The following is a 19,085-nucleotide window of genomic DNA, read 5'->3' on the forward strand; positions in this document are numbered from 1 at the left end:
TGCATATACTATTTCACTAAAATGTATACACTATTCTTAGCATATTACCTATATAAAAACAGTTGAATGATAGTATTTGATCTATGGGCAATAGCTTGCTGAAGCCTGATCTGAACCATTATGTTTCAAATAATTCTTAATTAAAATATAGCTTTTTGGTTTTCAAGCAAAGTATATTTTTAAAACAATTTGTTGTTAACGTTTCAAATGAAAACACATTATTCTTCATTATCAAAATTTATAATTTCCAACATGTAAGATTTATTAAAACTTTAGGAATTAAGAAAAATGTTTTAAATCATCCTTTCTCCATTAACCTAGAGGGAAAAATAGGACAGTTATATATAACTTAAATTTACTTTTAACTTTACATACCACAGATGCTCCTCTGCCAGTCTGTGTACTACCAAGCCATGGCATGTTGATTGGAGTGCCAGGATTGCTATGTGTATATGGAGTTGTACCCTGAACAGCTGTTAAATCATCACGAGCATGTATAACCAAGAAATCTTCTGATCTATAAAGGAATGTCAACCAGAATAAAATGAACTCATCATTTATTTCTTTTTTACACTTGAAAGCTCTAAAATTTGAATTTGTATTTCCCTTTAAAATTAATTTTTTTCAGCTCTTATTCCTAACTCACACACAATGACCTTATACCTGAACAACTTCTGTTCCCTTCACTTATTCTTCTCTCAATTCCCTTGTTTAAAACTCTTGCCACCCCTCATTTAGCACATCAGCTTCTACTCTGCTTACAATCTATAAAGTATTGTTTTAAAGAATCTTCTGAAAATTATAGGTGAGTGGATACAGTTACTCATATGGAAACATTACTGAAAAAAAAAAAAAACAAAGGATGAAGGTACCCTTTGGTTTCCATTTCTATGTCATCATCTACCCAAGTGTAGATCTGTGTGGCTAGAATTCCAGAAACGTCCAGTTCTTGAACATCATGACTGGAAGCAATTGCTATGCAGTTTCTATTTGCCTGAAAAATAAATAAGTCAGAGTAATTTTAAAAGAAACAGGCAAAACAGGTATATGAGCTGCTTGTGAAAATGGCAGTTTTGGAATAACCTCTAGAAATAACTAAAGTACAAGATATACAGCATTCTTACTTTAAGTGAAATAATAAGCTTCAGTTTGCAGATATGTTTATGTTCTAGGAAGAGTACATCCAATAGAAAGCCAATATAAATGACAATACATGCACCATTTTATTTCTTCTCTCAGTACTGTCTTTCTAGATTGCTAGAATGCTATGCTCTCTCTAAGGTTTGCACAATTCAGAAATGTGGAGGAAGATGCTGAAAAAGATAGGAGCCCTGTAGCACAGAGAAAGGTGAGGGCAATAAGGAACTCCACGGTAAAAACATAATTATTAATTACTCAAATAAAACAACTTCCTTCTAAAGCTTTTCAATCTTGTGGGGCGGGGGGAAGGAGAGGGTGATAGGATCACAGAAAAAAGGTATAGGGGCAGAAAAATAGTGGGAGAAGTATGCTAGAAAAGATCACAAATGAAAAATTGGTAAGATTAAATGACATGAGATTTTAAATGCCTATGAATCAAAAATGTACTTGGCTGAGTGCAGTGGCTTACATCTATAATCCTAGCACTTAGGAGGCTAAAGCAGGTGGATAGCTTGAGCTCAGGAGTTCGAGACTAGCCTGGGCAACATGGCAAAATACTATCTTTACAAAGAATACAAACATTTATTGGGCATGGTGGCATGGGTCTGTAGTCCAAGTCACTTGGGAGAATGAGGTAGGAGGATTGCTTGAGCCCGAGGTCGAGGCTGCAGTGAGCTGACACTGCACTGCAGCACTGGGCACCAGGCATGAGACCCTGTCTCAGTCAATAATCAATCACTCAATAGTATATCTTTAAAACAGGAAGATACTGACAGCAAAGAAAAAATAGGATTAACATTACTGCTGTGTAAGATTCTAACATGAACTAATAAGAAAAAACTGAAACCTTAGAAATAAATGGAAAAATGATGTAGCTAGATTATTGGGTGGTCATTCTCTATGGGTCTCCCAAATTCTGCATGTTTTATAAGTGAGTCATGTCTGCCCCTTTTCCTTTAGTATCATTGCCAGGATGTCTGTATAGCTATAGCCAGAGCAAAGGGCAAGTATGCTTGCTATCTATTATAAAAGATTTGGGTTCCCTAAACTCAGTGACCCTCTCCCGTAATATAAACTACTATGTGTAGAGGTAGGTATCAACTGGCCCTCTTCCTGTCATTCTCTAGAAACTGTGGCTCAGGAAACCAATGTAAAATGCTGATTTTCTGGTTATTGCTCTTGCTGTTAGACACAAACTGTCCTTGGTCTCTGATCCAAGAGTCTTATGTCTTCCATTAGCATCCATTAAACTGTTTGATAGATCAATTAAGTGGACTGTTTAAACAATCCATTGCCTTCCTATAACAGAACTGTTTCTGTGACATCTAACAGAAACAGAAAGCTAACTGTTAGTTTTAATTTAAGGTAAAATCTGAGACCCTCCATGTTTTTCGACACAGGTAGTTCCCAACTAAACAAATGGCAAAAAAAACAAATCTCAATGGCATTTAAAAATGCAATTTAAGGCAAAAGGAATCACCTGCAAATTTAGTTAGGGTATTAAAAATAGCAGATCTGGGGAAATAAAAATTACAAAGCCATATTCATAGATAGTACTGTAGACTTTATATATGTGAATAACTATTCATTACTAGTACTTATATACAAACCCTCAAGAAGAAAACAACTAGTTTCTTTTATAGCACAGAATATTTTAAATCATATTTTCTTCAAGAAAGAACAGCTAATGCAGGTATAGATAATAAATTTTTTGTAGAGACAGGGTCTCATAATGTTGCCCAGGCTGGCATCAAACTCCTGGCCTCAAGTGCTCCTACTGCCTTGGTCTCCTGAAGTGTTGGGATTATAGGTATGAGCAACTGCACCTGGCCAATAATTCTGTATTTGACATACATATGTAATATCATGTTACACAGATATTACAACTGGCTAAGGCACTGAGTCCAGATTTGCCTGCTTCAAACAGAACTGTTTCTGTGACAACTACAGAACTGTTTGAGGCAGGCAAACCTGGAATGAGCCCTTTAGCCAGTCATTGTTCAAGGTGTCTAAGAGGGAAATGAAGTGAAGGATACATAACAACAAACAAACTGTCCAGGAGAATTCAGAGAAGACAGACATAGCACCGAAAGACAGAAAACCAACAGGTGAAAGGACTACTAAATGGGTAATGTCCCTGTATATCTCATTTCCCTGTATATATTACAGGGTATATATCTACATAACATTTTAAAATTATTTTTAAATTAGGAACCTATGAAAATTTATTATATATATATGTATATAAAATCTCCTTTAGGTATCTTCTATAAATACATTAAAAAAAGATACACGTATCCTTTGAGTTAATGGAAAGAAAACAAGAGTAACCAAAAGTCACTAGGAACTATACAGTAAGGCAATTAAGGGAGATAGAAGGAGAAAATGATTAAGACAGATTTCAACCTTGGACTATAGTACCTAAGGTCACCTCTTCTGTGAGGAGCTTATAGACATCTAATGAGGATGTTAAGTAGAAATCTAAGAAATACAAAAAGAAATACATATATATATACACACATTGATTGGGCAGCTACTGGAGGTATAAATCCAAGAGGGAGAATTTGGGTCACATATAAGCTTAAATCTTAGCAAATATCCAAAACCACATTTAACATATTCATTAGAAATATTAAAAAAAAAAACCTTTTTTTGTGGGTTAACTATTATACTACATTGTATAAATTCTAAAGCTATCACCTATACATTTGGTACTTCTCTCTGCATAGTAATAAAATATTATGTATTTTATCAGCTTTATTTCCAAAATCATATAATAACAGAACCACATTATCAAATAATATCATTTTATGATATAAAAAAAGTCTCCAGTGCTCGCTTAGGCAGCACATATACTAAAATTGGAATGATACAGAGAAGATTAGCATGGCCTCTGCGCAAGGATGACACGCAAATTCGTGAAGCGTTCCATATTTAAAAAAAAAACAAAAACAGTCTCCAGATTGCAATTTAAGGAACTGGAAGTAGCTTTGGGAAAGAAAAACTGGGCTGGGCATGGTAGCTCACACCTGTAATCCTAGCACTTTGGGAGGCTGAGGTGGGTGGATCACCTGAGGTCGGGAGTTCAAGATCGGCCTGACCAACATGGAGAAACCCCATCTCTACTAAAAATACAAAATTAGCCAGGCGTAATGGCACATGCCTATAATCCCAGCTACTCAGGAGGCTGAGGCAGGAGAATTGCTTGAACCCGGAAGGAGGAGGTTGTGGTGAGCCAAGATCGCGCCATTGTACTCGAGCCTGAGCAACAAGAGCAAAACTCCGTTTGAAAAAAAAAAATAAAAGGAAATACTGGATAAACTGATAAAAAAGAAGATATTCTCCAACTATAAATACTTAATAAACAAAAGAAGAATGTCTATGTACCTACCTTATTAACAGCAAAGGCAGTAATGATATCAGATTCCTTATGAATAATTCTTGCTTTACCTCCAGGATATCCCAAATCTGCTTCTATCTAAATGAAAGAAAACAAAATACAAAAATGCAGTGCTTTTAGTAATGGAACTAATAAGATATGCTAATCTATCATTTAGTACTTGCATGAATTATTTAAGAAACTAGATACTTCAATTCTAAAGATATTACTGTATACACCAATTATCCCTAAAACAAAATTTGACAAGGGAAATTTGAATTTTTTTCAAACTTGCTTTTTTTTTTACATATAAAAAGACAGCTGAAACAACATATAAGTTCATTAACAGGTAATCCTCCACAGTGAATTAACCTTAAAGGATCAATACATTCTAATTATTAAAGCAAAATGTATTTACCAAGTTTCTTAGCATCATAATTCTTTCATAATATTTAAAAAAACTTAAAAGGTCAACTAGTCTGTATTTTAGGTTTTGCAGACCACAAAGGGTCACTGTTGCATTTTCTTTCAAACTTTAAAAATTCTCAGCTCATGGGCTATAGAGAAGCAGGTGAGAGATTTGGCCAGCTGGCTTGTAGTTTACTGACTCCTCCGCTAAAATAACCTTTGATCTTGTCTCTCCCTAGAGCTTTGCCGTTTGAGGTAGCTGCTGCGGCCCTGCAAGTTTGACCAGCGTTGAGGGGTAGCGACATGGAGGAATTCAACTCCGAAGACTTCTCCACGTTGGAGGAAGACGAGGATTACGTGCCATCAGGTGGAGAGTACAGTGAAGATGATATAAATGAATTAGTGAAGGAAGATGAAGAGGATGGTAAAGAGCTGACACAGAAAACTAAAGGCAAAAAAAGAGAAAGAGCCAGAGCATTCCAACCAGGAAGAGAAGACAAGGTGGCCTCTCTTTAGAAGAGGAAGATGCCAATTCAGAATCTGAGGGTAGCAGCAGTGAGGAGGAAGATGAAGAGCAGAGCAGAAAAAAAGCACTGGATCAGAGGAGGCAAGGAAAAAGGAGGAGGATGAACTCTGGGCCAACTTCCTCAATGATATGGGACCAAAATCAAAAGTGCCCCCAAGAACACAAGTTAAGAAAGTAGAGGAGACTGAAGAGACAAGTTCAAGTAAATTGTTAGCAAAAGCAGAAGAGCTAGAGAAACCTAAACAAACAGAAAATGTTAAAATCACTAAGGTGTTTGATTTTGCTGGTGAAGAAGTAAGGGTGACTAAGGAAGTGGATGCTACATCTAAAGAGGCCAAATCCTTCTTCAAGCAGAACGAGAAAGACAAACCACAGGCTAAGGTCTCTTCAGCTCTGCCATCACTCCCTGCCAGGTCAGGGTTAAAAAGATCAAGAGCAGTCTTTTGGGGAAAAACAGTGCCAAGCAGCAGAAAATGAGCACCCTTGAGAAGTCCAAACTGGACTGGAAGAGCTTCAAGGAGGAAGAGGTATTGGTGAAGACCTGGCCATCCGTAATCGAGGGAGAGGGGTACATTGAATGAATCAAGCTTTCCTTGATCATAGGCAGTTTGAAATTGAGTGAGATCTCAGGCTAAGCAAAATGAAACCTTGACGTTACAAGCAAAATCAAGAGCAACTTAATCCTGTTTGCAATGTGAGCTTTCTGTGTGTCTGTGAAATGTTTTCCAGTGTTTCTCATCAACTGTTTCCCAGAAAGGCCTTTTTTTCTTCTACATTGAAGTTCTGTCTATGTATCTTAATCACAAATGGTTTCATTCACTTTACTTTTAAAAATTTGTTCTTAAATAAATAAATAAAACTTGGTTCTGGAAAAAAACAAAAAAACACAACACCTTTGATTTATAGAGAAACCTGAAATCCTGAAAGGCAAAGTAACTTGCCCTAGTGAGTAATCATTTTAGTAGCTAAATAAACCGTAATTCTATGTACTTTAGATGAGGGACATATATCTGACCTTCTGCTTACTCTAGAGAAAATACATACAACATCATTGAACTTAAGAGAAGAATATCGTATAAAATCAACACTTTACTAAAATAAGTTGAAAAGAGGAGGCAATAAATGAGTTGAAATGTTGCCTAATATAGGACATTTCATTTTATCCATCCCCCAATTTTTTTTTTTGGTCACCCAGGCTGGAGTGCTGTGGCCCAATCTCAGCTCATTGCAACGTCTGCCTCCCAGGTTGAAGCTATTCTCCTGCCTCAGCCTCCCAAGTAGCTGAGATTATATGTGCCTGCCAGCATGCCAAGCTAATTTTTATATTTTTAGTAAAGACTGGGTTTCACCATGTTGAACAGGCTGGTCTCGTACTCCAGACCTCAGGTGATTCACCCGCCTCAGCCTCTCAAAGTGCTGGGATTACAGGCATGAGTGACTGCACCCAGCCATCCTAACTTTCAATCTTTTAAAATGAATTAGGTTTACAGCTTATTGTGAAGTGCATAAATTATTTGAAATCAGCATACAATAAATTTACTTCCTGCAAAATTTTGACAGAAATATCACCAATCCCTAGCCACTGATCACAGAACTGATTAGAATACACAGTATTTTAAAAATAGCAACTAAGATCAGGAGTGGTGGCTTACACCTGTAATCCCAGCACTTTGAGAGGCCGAGGTGGGTAGATCACTTGAGGTCAGAAGTATAAGACCAACCCGGCCAACACAGAGAAACCGTGTCTCGACTAAAAATACAAAAATTAGCCAGGTGTGGTGGTGTGTGTCTGTAATCCCAGCTACTTAGGTGGCTGAGGCATGAGAATAGCTTGAACCCGGGAGGCAGAGGCCGCAGTAAGCCAAAATCCAGCCACTTCACTCCAGCCTGGGCAACAGAGCAATAACCTGTCTCAAAAAAAAAAAGGAAATTTAAGATGACTGTTCAATTGGAAAGTTGAAACAGACTTATAACCAAACCAAAATACCCTATGGAAACAAAAATCAGTCACCAGATATAAATAATCAAATATATTCTAATCTAAAGTGTAATTTGCTTACGAAGAATTTCAGTATTCACTGAACATTCTGGCTGACTTGAGGATCAACTTGTCTTCTAAGGAAAGTCTCAGCTCTGACTAAAAAAGGCTGATCATCTGGTAACGATGTACAAGTCAAATTCCATAATTTCATGGCAAAATTCAAACTTACCCACTTAGCTGCCTGGTATCTAAAGTATACTAAATGTTCATTCTTAGGTTTTGAAGAAATTGTTGACAGAGAAAGATAATGGTTCCATGGAATAGAGGGATGTGTTACTTGCTGGTCATGCTTGGATAGGGGATCACATCAGTTTCACCTGGAGAGCCTTTTCAAACTTTACATATATGGGAGGAAAGCTCTTACAGGTATAAACTTCAAAAAACCTTTCTCTATGTAGGAATAAGTTTGTGTCCTCATTATTTACTAAAAACATTGTTTCTCAATAAGGTGGTATCAAGTTAACCTAAGAATCAACTGAGATGATTTTTTAAAATACAGACTCTAAACTCCATGTCAGACACATAATCAGAATGTCATGGGAGTGGGTCAAAGAAATGGTGGTTAGTATCTCAGGAGTTTTAAATTTCAGGATGACCATAAGTGGCATAAGATAAGACTGGAGATAAAGGTAGAAGTTCAGCTCTTGTAGGACCTTAAAAGACACAATCAAGAATTCAGATGCTGTTCTAAGGCAGAGAAACCATTGCTGGATTTTGAAGTCTGTGTTTTATTGTGAGATAAAACACAAAGGGTTTGAGAATGACTGCCAGAAAACTGGTTAAAAAGCTACTATAGTAGATGAAAAGAGAGATCATGGTGGGTTGGATTAAAGCAGTAGGAATGGTGGTAGTGATAAGCGGTTGGAATTGGGATACATTTTGTTAATGGACTGTAATCATAGTGTGAATAAAATAAGGAAAGAAAAAGGATGACGCGTAGTTTTCAGGCCTGACAGGTGGGTGAGTAAAGATACCACTTACTGAGAAGGACAGCAATGAAGGAAACAGTGGGAGTAGGTTCAGAGTAGGGAATGTATGGAGTTCAGGAAATTAGTTGGGACTAGAGAGATTTGAGAGCTGTCAGCACGCAGATAATACTGATATTTAAACCATACGATAACCCAAAGAGAAAGTAAAGATAGGAAAGAGGAAAAGTTAGAGAACAGAATTCTTAGGCAGCCAATATTTCAAGGATGAGAAAAAGGACAATTCAGTAGTTGTCAATTAGCTAACATAAGAAATAGAAGAGTTTGATATTATGGAAACTAAGTGAGGCACAACTCAAGCCTGTAATCCCAGCACTTTGGGAGGCCGAGGCGGGTGGATCACGAGGTCAAGAGATTGAGACCATCCTGGTCAAAATGGTGAAACCCCGTCTCTACTAAAAATACAAAAAATTAGCTGGGCATGGTGGCACGTGCCTGTAATCCCAGCTACTCAGGAGGCTGAGGCAGGAGAATTGTCTGAACCCAGGAGGCGGAGGTTGCGGTGAGCTGAGATCACGCCATTGCACTCCAGCCTGTGTAACAAGAGCGAAAACTCTGTCTCAAAAAAAAAAGAAAAAGAAAAATGTTACGGGTTAACACTACCAAATGATTACTCGGAAGTTGAATCATATGAAGACAGATAACTGACTACTAAATTTAGTCAATGGTGACTGTGTCTAGGACAATCTGAGTGCAGTGGGCTGGAGATAATACCTAACTAAATTAGAGAGGCTGTGATATCTGGTGAATAAGGAGGGAAGTCTACTGGGAAAGGATCATAGAGATATTCAACTGATTGGATAATGTTTTATTTTTAAGCTAGGAAGTTTGTTTATGATGTTTCAACATTATTGTTTAAATCCTGAATGACTTTAAAAGGCAACTCTGTAAGTGAATTTTGCTATATAGGAGACTAGAGAAATTCAGTATTTTTTTTAAAGGCAAAACAAAAAAATATATTTGCTCATGCTAATAAGAGTAATTTGAGAGAGGTATATATTTATTGAGGGGAGACAGAGATGGGCTTCAGTTATAAAGATATGAAGACAAGTTCTTGGGTAGGTGAAAGCAGATATGATCCATGCTTAAGTGAAAGATTTGGCCTTGGATAAAAGGGTGACACTTCACTCACTGTTAAGAGGAGGCAGAACAAAATATCTACATATAGAACAGAAATTAGATGATGATGGGCAGATAAGGCTAAATCACTGCTGATGGCACTTATTTTGACAGCAAAATATATTGATCTGTGGGGAGTAGGTAACAAATACTAGAAGTCTGAGGAAACATGCAAAAAGTGTGAAAATGAAAAACAAATTTATATAGAGCAATTTGTTATGACTACAGGGTAGTTTTAGGTTAATTTGGGATTTTTGCTAATAAATTTCAAGTGAGGCAAGCTCCAGAGTTTGTGCTTTTCCTCCAAACATGTTCAGCTGCTTGAGTGCAGGCACAGAATAGGTCAAAGAGTTGAGTTTAAAAAGGTTTGGGAATTTTCACAGCAAGTATAGTGTAGCAAGAACAGGGATAAGGATGTTTGCAAGTGATTGATTCCATGATGGGTCATGGAAACTAAGCTGGGAAGGGAAGGAAGTAGGAACATGATATAGTCAGCTAAAAACAGAGACAGAACTTGCATGTGCTTTAAACATAATTTTGTTAAAGGCCTAATAATATAACATTATAGTAAAAAAAAAATCACAATGAACATGGTCTTATAAGATCTCCTAAATATAAAGTTTCAAGTCACACTTTGTAAAGATGTCATGCTTTCATTGGCTGGATATGTGAGGAAAAAAGAATCCAAATATTAATGCTAAAAAAGATTTAAAGAGATTATGCAGATCAAAAACTAATCATAGAATTGCTATATGATCTAGCAAATCTACTTCTATATATACCCAAAATAACTGAAAGCAGAGACTCAGATATTTGTATATCAATGTACACAGCACCATTATTCACAATAACAAAGACAGACACAACTCAAATGTCTTCTAACTGATGGATAAACAAAATGTATGTACATACATTAGAATACTACAACCTTAAAAAGGGAGAAAATTCTGACACATGCTAAAATATGGATGAACCTTAAAGACATTAAGCAAAGTGAAATGAACTAGTCACAAATGGACAACTATTAGACAATTCCACTTACACGAGGTACCTATGGGTAGTAAAACTCATAGACACAAAAAGTAGAATGGTGGTTGCCCTTGTGTGGGGGCCAGAGAAGTGGGGAGCTATTGTTTAGTGGGCACAAAAGTTTCTGTTTGGAGGGGATGAAAAAGTTCTGGAGGTGGATGGTGTGTTGGTTGCACAGCAGTGTAAATGTACTTAAGACCACTGGGCTGCTTTACAAAAGGTTAAAATGGTAACTTTTACGTTATTTATGTTTTACCACAAAAAGAAATTATGCAGAAACTGATCTGAACAGTGCTTGGGTTCCAGAGCTGCCCTTAAAAGTGGGAGGAGAGAGGGGTAGTTAGATTAGTGCCCTGTTCCTACTACTAGTATTTCAATTAGAGAAGCAACAGGTTTAAAATTGTAAGTCCTAGTTTTACATGTTAGTAAATGAAGCTCCAAGGGTGGAAGAAGTGAAAGGTCAAACAGCAGATTCATGGAAAAAGTAACTGAGATCCTGAGTAGTCATTAGTGATTTTCATTTACTAACACCTACAGTATAAGGTTGTGTACTTGGAATACTTCAGTACCACTCTAATGACATGAGAAAACAAATATGAAGTAAAATGATATCAAAAGAATATCAAAGGCATAACTGAAAGAAAATAGGAAGCAATCAAGTGAACATAAAATGGTGTCAATACCCCAAATATTAGGGAATATAAATGCTTAAGAAGACATAATTTGGTTTTCAAAGTCATAGCGGAGCATGGGCATATAATCTCACACCTATAATCCCAGCACTTTGGGAGGCCAAGGCAGGCAGGTCACCTGAGGTTAGGAGTTTGAGACCAGCCTGGCCAACATGGTGAAACCCCATCTCTACTAAAAATACAAAAAAAATTAACCAGACATGGTGGATGCGTGCCTACAATCCCAGCTACTCGGAAGGCTAAGGCATGAGAATTGCTTGAACCCAGGAGGCAGAGGTTGCAGTGAGCCAACATTGTGCCAATGCACTCTAGATTGGGTGACCGAGCAAGACTCCATCTCAAAAAAAAAAAAAAAAAAAGAGAGAGAGAGAGAGAGAGAGAGAGGCGGCATCATCATAGATTTTAATAGGGCAACATGATAACTTTATGCCAGTAAATCTGACAATAGAAATGAAATGTACATTTCTTGAAAGACATGTACTACCAAAACTTACTCAAAAAATAGATAAGCCTGAATCGCCCTACATCTGTTACAGAAACTAGTCATAAAAAACATCAGGATTCTACCACACACTTCAGAAATAATACTAATTCTACAAAAATTCTTCCCAAAAATTAAAGAGAAGAGAATCTTCGTCAATTCATTCTAAGAGGCTAGCATTAATCTGAGACCAATACAAACGCTAAGAAAACTGTAAACAAATATCGCTCATGAACGTCGATGTAAAAATTCCTAAAATTTTATCACACGTAACTATATATAAAAAGGATAACATATCATGGCCAAAAAAAATCCTTAACTTATCATATTAAAAAAGAAAAAAAACATGATCATCTCAATAGTAGTAAAAAAAATTATTTGACAAAATACAACATCCATTCCTTATTAAAAACTCTTAACAAAGCAGGAAGGCAAAGAAATGTCCTCAAAATTATAAAGGGCATCTGCAACAAACCTATGGAAAACATTATATTTAATAATAAAAGACTGACTGCTTTCCCCAAGATCAGAAACAAGATAAAAATATATGCTAGGATAACTTCTATTCAACATTAGACTGTAAGTTCTAAGTCAGTGATAAGGCAAAAAAAAAAAAAAGGAAAAGAACTTAGATGAATATACTTGAAGGACTTACAACATATGATTTCAAGATTTCAAGATGTATTATAAGGTTATAGTTATAAATACGTGAGCTATTACCATAAAGATGGATCAATGACCCAAAATAGGGACTCCAGAATTAGACCAACACATCTCTGTCAATTGATTTTTGAAAGGAGGAAGAGGTAGTTTAGTGGAAGAAAAGATAATATTTTCAACAAATAATGCTGAAACAACTGACATACAGATGCAACAACACAACTACAGTAACAAAGAACTAAGGTCCATACTTATTTATACCATGTAAACAAATTAACTTGAAATGGACTATAGACCCTAATATAATACTAAAACTCTATAACACATACAACAGGAGAAAATCTTTGTGATCTTAGGTTAGGCAAAGGTTTCTTAAATACAGCACCAAAAAGAAAATGAATAACCAGAAATAGTACGTTAGACATCATCAAAATTAAGAATTTCTGCACTTCAAAAGACCTTGTGGCCAGGTGTAGTGGCTCACAACCCTAATCCCAGCACTTTAGAAGGTCTAGGTGGGCACATCACTTGAGGCCAGGAGCTCGAGACCAGCCTAGGCAATACGGCAAAACCCCATCTACTCATCTACTAAAAATACAAAAATTAGCTGGGTGTGGTGGTGCATGCCTAAGGCATGAGAATTGCTTGTACCCAGGAGGTGGAGGTTGCAGTGAGCTAACAGACAACCCATAGAGTAAGAGAAACTATTTGCAAATCACATTTGTGATAAACAATTTTTATCCAGACATACAAATAACTGTTCAAATTCAATCATGAAAACAAGCAAGCTAATAAAAATAAACACAAGATTTGAAGACACTTCATGCAAAAAGACAAATGGCAAATAAGCTTGTGATAAGATGTTCAATGCAAATTATAACCACAACGAACTACTACGACATACCTAATAGAATGGTTAAAATGAAACTGTAGACTACACTAACTGTTGGAACGTGATGCAAGGCTGGGCATAGCAGATCACACCTGTAATCCTAGCACTTCGGGAGGCTAAGGTGGGAAGATTACTTGAGCCCAGAAGTTTGAGACAAGCCTAAGCAACATGGAGAAACCCCATCTTTACAAAAAATTTAAAAATGAGCTGGGCATAGTGGTGCGTGCCTGTAGTCCCGGCTGCTCAGAAGGCTGAGGCAAGCGGACTGTTTGAGCCTGGGAGGTCGAGGCTACAGTGAGCCACAGTCACACCACTGTACTCCAGCCTGGGAGATACAGAGAGACCCTGTCTTAAAAAAAAAAGAATGTGATGCAACTGAGATTTTGTACACCACCCACTGAGAATGTATAAATGGTACAACCATCTTGGAAAATATTTGAACAGTTTCACAAAATGTTTAACATACATCTACTATATGATCCAGTCTTTTCACTCCTAGGCATTTACACAAGAGAAATGAAAGCACATTTCCATACAATGTGACTTGTACATGAATATTCAAAGCAGCCTTATTTGGAATAGCTCCAAAATAAAATCAGCTCAATTCATTAACAGATAAATAAATGATGGTAATCCATACAATGTAATGTAATAAACATCATAATAAAAAGGAATGAACTACTAAAACACATATGAATAAATCTTGAAATAATTATGCTAAGTCAATAGACACAGACTATAAACCAATAATGGCATATTATATTATTCTATTTACATAAAACTCTAGAAAACAACAAATTAATCTTTAATGCCAGGAAACAGTTTGGTAGTTGCTTGGGGAGGAAGAAGGCACAGGAAGGAAAGAAAAGAAAAAGGGAGGGATTAAATTCTGGGGACTGATGGATATAATCATTATCCTGGTTGTGGTGATGGCTGTGCTAAGTGAATACACATGCCAAAATTGAACAAGTTGCACACTTTAAATATATATAGTTATTTTAAGTCAGGCATACCTTATGAAGATTTTTTTAAAACCATATAGCAGTGGGCTTGGAAAATAATGGCCAAAATAGTTATGATGTTAACCCTCCCCTCAGAAAGACTGCATTTTGATGTAGCATGAAGATGACTATAGAAATACAACATTATGATTATTAACATTTTATAAATAATATCAAAACAAAAATCTTCAGATAAGATTTCCTGATAATGTATAGAGAGTAGTAAGCAATCACCATTACCCAGGCAAGGAAAATTGTTAACTGATTGAACGTTTGAATTATATTCCCTAAAAACTCCCAAAGGCCATTAAAAATTTTCAAAGTATGAATCATATATACACTTATTTTTCAAAAGTGTTAGTTATACTATATACTTGATATCAAATCAGGCCTTTTAATTAATTGCACCTAATTATTTCTCTTATTTCACCAAAGGATTCCTGTTAGAAAGAATAAAAGGTAGAAATTAGTAGCCATAAAAATTTTTTTTGAGAAAGTTTTCACTTAAAAATCACTGCTGAGATTGTTTTAAATACAGAACATGAAATATATGAGTTAAATATCAGCTTCATAAAGTCACAACTGAATTGGCTGGACGCAGTGGCTCACACCTATAATCCTAGCAGTTTGGGAGGCCAAAGTGGATGGATCACCTGAGGTCAGGAGTTTGACATCAGCCTGGCCAACATGGTAAAATCCCACCTCTACTAAAAATATGAAAGAAATCAGCCAGGTGTGATGGCAGGTCCCCGCTACTCAGGAGGCTGAGACAGGAGAATTGCTTGAATCTGGTGGTGGCAGTGGGGGGCGTTGTTGGAGGTTGCAGTGAACTGAGACTGTGCCATTTTACTCCAGCCTGGGTAAAAGAGTGAAGCTCCATCTCAAAAACAAAAAATAAAATAAAGTCATAGTTGAATATGCAATCACAGAATACCTAGCAGTTATTTCATAATTATACAGATTCTCATCCTTTGTGCTTTGGTTCTCAAGTACAATGAGTACTTCCTATGTATCCTAAGGCATTTTGCTACATTCTATTCCTACCAGTAGAATAAATGCTATATAACAGTATTTACTATATTTTTAAAAATTAATATCCTAGGATATTAACATCATAGAATATTAATTCTTAAAATTACAGGAGAAAATTTTAACCTCAAATGTGATACTTGCAGAATTAAAACAACACTACTAAACAATTGCTACTGTAATATGTATTTAGAACTTTAGTTGTATTTACTCAGAAAATCTGTAGCCAAAACAAGATACATTCAACTCTCTTTAAAATTGCATTCTCTTATCTAACAAAACAGAAATCACTTTTACAACTGCAATATTTAAGCTGTTAAAATAAAAGGAGAATAATTTGAGGGATTCCATTGGAAACAAAGACCAGTTTAAAACTAAAATGCAAATACTTTGTTCTTTTGTGAAAGAATGCAATTTCTGATTTCAGTTGAATGATATTGGTACCTTATTGATGTTTGGCTCCTCCATCATAGAATTTTTGATGATTTCACTGTTGTCCTCTAATGACTTCATCAAGAAAGAATAACCACATGACAAAGAGTAAAAATGAGATGTAACATGCAAAATACTGGGGATTGATTAAATGTTATATTTTAAACCAAATTTACTATAAAAGAACACTATATAGAGTTATTATTCTTAAAATTTCATACACCTTTTAAGAAGCATGTATGAAGGTGCATGGTTAGGAAATGAGAAAAATTTAATCCCTCAGAACTTATTAACCACCACTATAAGGTTTATTCTGTCCCTAAGAAGTTTTTACTCTATTTCAAAATGTTGACATTAAAGCATGATTGAAACAAAGTACTTTATATAAAAATAAATAAAATAATCCGAGCTACTGGTGTCAGAGTATTATCAACTGAAAATTAAAGTTGAATTATTCTCTTACTTGCTGCTATGTCTTAGTTCTGTATCTGAACCTTCAGGAAAATCTCTAGATTAGGAAATTTCAATTTCTACATTTATCTAATTCTTTTCCACTGAGATAGGCAGAAACAGTCAATAAATTGCTGGGAAGCACGCATACTTCTTAAAAGGGAATAACAGTACTTGCTAAAGAAAGAGTTCTTCCAAGACTTCTAGTTCTTCTCAGAAAGTCAAACAAAACAAAACAAAAATGGAAAAAGGATTGGGAACAATGATGGGAGTTGTCAAGTCTCAATTTTTTATTAAGAATGACTTTATCTGCAGTTGTCTGTATTTTCTATTTAAGTACAAAGAGAGATGACATTCTATTTTAAAACACATGTACCCCGTAAACTTTACTATATAGGAAAAGATCTGAGAATAAACCAGGATTTTAAGGTCAGATGAAGAAACCTTAAAAATTTCATTTTCAAACACATAAAGAAATAAAGAGCAAGCAGTTCTCAGAATACTCTCCCATCACCTGCCATCCAAAATACAGAGCCTGTCATATATCTATCTCCTAAACCATCTGGAAAGTCACAGTGACTTCGACTAAAATAAGTATAACCATCATTTTAGAAAAATACGAGATGGAAGATGACTTTGTTAATACTAAAAATAGGCTAGTAACCTTTCCAGTAAAGATTAATTTTATACCAACTCTATAAAGATTCTATTTAATTCCATTCAAATCTACGTTTTACTATATAAAATTTTTCTTTTTGTATTCTTTATCAAAATGACACTATTTTTAAGAGTACTACTATCAAGAATAAAATAATAAAGCAGTCACAACAAACTTTTAATAACTACCATTAATTGTGTCAAGGTTTAAATAAGTTAAATCTATCGAAACATTGCAAAGGGGTATTATTATGCATAAAGAGAGACAAAATTCAGAGAAAATATTTAGCTTACTGATAGTCAAAAAACTGTTAGTCCAACATTCATGTTCATGCTTCTGATTAAAATAATTACAATAAAAATAATTTAAAAATTTTCTTGAGATATCATGAAACTCCAAAGAATAACAAGTTTTAAAATGTGTATACTTATTATTTGCTATGTTTATGCATTCTGGCTTGATTATACTACTCTTTTCCTAATGACTCTATTCCTGAATCAATTAGACAATCTAATGGTCCAAAAGTTTTTTTGTTTTGTTTTCAGAATTACTTCATTTCCCAAATGCCCTAAATATATCAGCAGTAGAAAGAGAAGTTTTTTTTGTAAGATTAATAAAATATGTCAATTTAAAAAAAGTTAAACAAATGAAATACATTCATGTTTGTCTAAATTTCAATGTTATACCAACGTACTCAGGTCAGAAGTCTTCTAAGTCAGTAAGAATACTACATACTCTTTCCTGACTTGGTTGATTTGAATATATTTACAAAATGAGGCAAATAGTAAATAAAAGCATATACAGTTTCCACTTACAAATTAGTTCTTAAATTGAGAGCCAATGAGATACATATGTAATTTTCCTTTAAGGTGGAAAGGTTAGATGTCATTTTGCTTTTTGCTTACTTGCCTATTGTGAAGCCATTCAACTTATTTCTCCAACTGAAATATCTTCAGTGTTTTCTCCAACTTCAAAAATTGTACAAAGCTTGCTTTCAGACTAGTTCACTGGTACTCAAAATGTGGTTCACATACCGAATATCAGTTCTGAACTCTTTGCTACCAGTCCAGGAGACATATAGAATTGACTACATCACTATGTCTACCGTTTAGTTCACCAGAATTTTTTAGTAACAAAACTTTCTCAATGAAGAAAGCAAGTTCCCCATATCATCAAACTGGTACTTATTACTAGCACTAAACTAAATGACCAAAAAAAATTTTTTTTATTTTGATGATATTATCAAGGAATAAGCAATCAGTTACAGTATATGTTAGTTAGGTTTGTAACAGTTCATTAATTTAAGCATAATCCACAGAAAAGAAAATGTACATATTTAAAAAGTTGGCTGCATGCAGTGGCTCAAGTCTGTAATCTCAGCACTTTGGGAGGCCAAGGCAGGTAGAGCTCAGGAATTTAAGACCACCCTGGGCAATATGATGAAACCCTGTCTCTACCAAAAATACAAAAAAATTAGCTGGGCATGGTGGTGCACACCTGTGGTCCCAGCTACTTGAGGGGCTGAGTGGGAGGACTGCTTGAGCCTGGGAGGCAGAGGTTGCAGGGAGCTGAAATGCTGCCACTGTACTCCAACCTGGGTGACAGAGTGAGATCCCACTTCAAAAAAAATAAATAAAAAATCTTCAGTATACAAGCCTAGTTACAATTAAACTTCTAAGATAGACTTCTTTTAACTGTTACATGAAAATCATAGAAAATTTCTATCTTGTCTCTTAAACTGATGATCAAGACAATTCAAAATATAAGAAACAAGATGTGGAATCTTAAACTTTTTTTTTTTTTGAGAAAAAAGTCCCAAATACATTTGAATTAATTAAATTAAATTGATTTATGAAAATACTGCCCCTCTTCTAAATCATACTTTACAAGCATTAATTGCCTATGTTTATGATATAAAATGTTTTCAAAAAAAATCTGTAAAATATAACTGATTTTAATGGTTACATGATAATATAAAAGACTTCAATAATAAAATAAACAGATTTTAACTTATACAGACCTCATTTAGACACCGTTTCTTTGTGAATATATTTTTGATAAAGGTTTCCTGAATTTCTTCCTGCTTTACTAAATACTGCCAAAGCCTCTTCACAGACAGTGCCAGATGGTGCTTGGATCTACAGAGAAAGACAATAAATTTA

The 19,085-nt window shown here is 35.2% G+C and overlaps 1 protein-coding gene, 1 non-coding gene and 1 pseudogene across 27 annotated transcripts in view; 2 read left to right on the forward strand and 1 right to left on the reverse strand.

Moving 5' to 3' along the window:
* Window positions 1-19,085, reverse strand: part of DMXL1 (Dmx like 1) — a 193,201-nt gene that overhangs the window by 26,209 nt on the left and 147,907 nt on the right. For 20 of the 26 annotated variants that reach the window (XR_013532130.1, XR_013532125.1, XR_013532129.1 and 17 more), the window contains 5 exons: window positions 18,944-19,061; window positions 15,828-15,890; window positions 4,532-4,618; window positions 873-994; window positions 376-517 (listed from right to left, as the gene is read on the reverse strand). Coding sequence is in view for 18 of the 26 variants with exons in the window: in XM_078365010.1 (XP_078221136.1) it covers window positions 376-517; window positions 873-994; window positions 4,532-4,618; window positions 15,828-15,890; window positions 18,944-19,061 (532 nt within the window). In the remaining 8 variants the exon portion in view is untranslated. The remainder of the gene's footprint in view (window positions 1-375; window positions 518-872; window positions 995-4,531; window positions 4,619-15,827; window positions 15,891-18,943; window positions 19,062-19,085) is intronic. The other 6 variants (XR_013532127.1, XR_013532128.1, XM_078365018.1 and 3 more) reach the window with 1 other exon arrangement.
* Window positions 3,972-4,078, forward strand: LOC118151793 (U6 spliceosomal RNA). Its single transcript, XR_004740202.2, has one exon. It is a non-coding gene; the product is annotated as a U6 spliceosomal RNA (small nuclear RNA).
* On the forward strand, window positions 5,093-6,227 carry LOC100390329 (craniofacial development protein 1 pseudogene; annotated as a pseudogene).

Source organism: Callithrix jacchus, chromosome 2 (assembly GCF_049354715.1).
Source record: "Callithrix jacchus isolate 240 chromosome 2, calJac240_pri, whole genome shotgun sequence".
Classification (NCBI taxonomy): domain Eukaryota; kingdom Metazoa; phylum Chordata; class Mammalia; order Primates; family Cebidae; genus Callithrix; species Callithrix jacchus.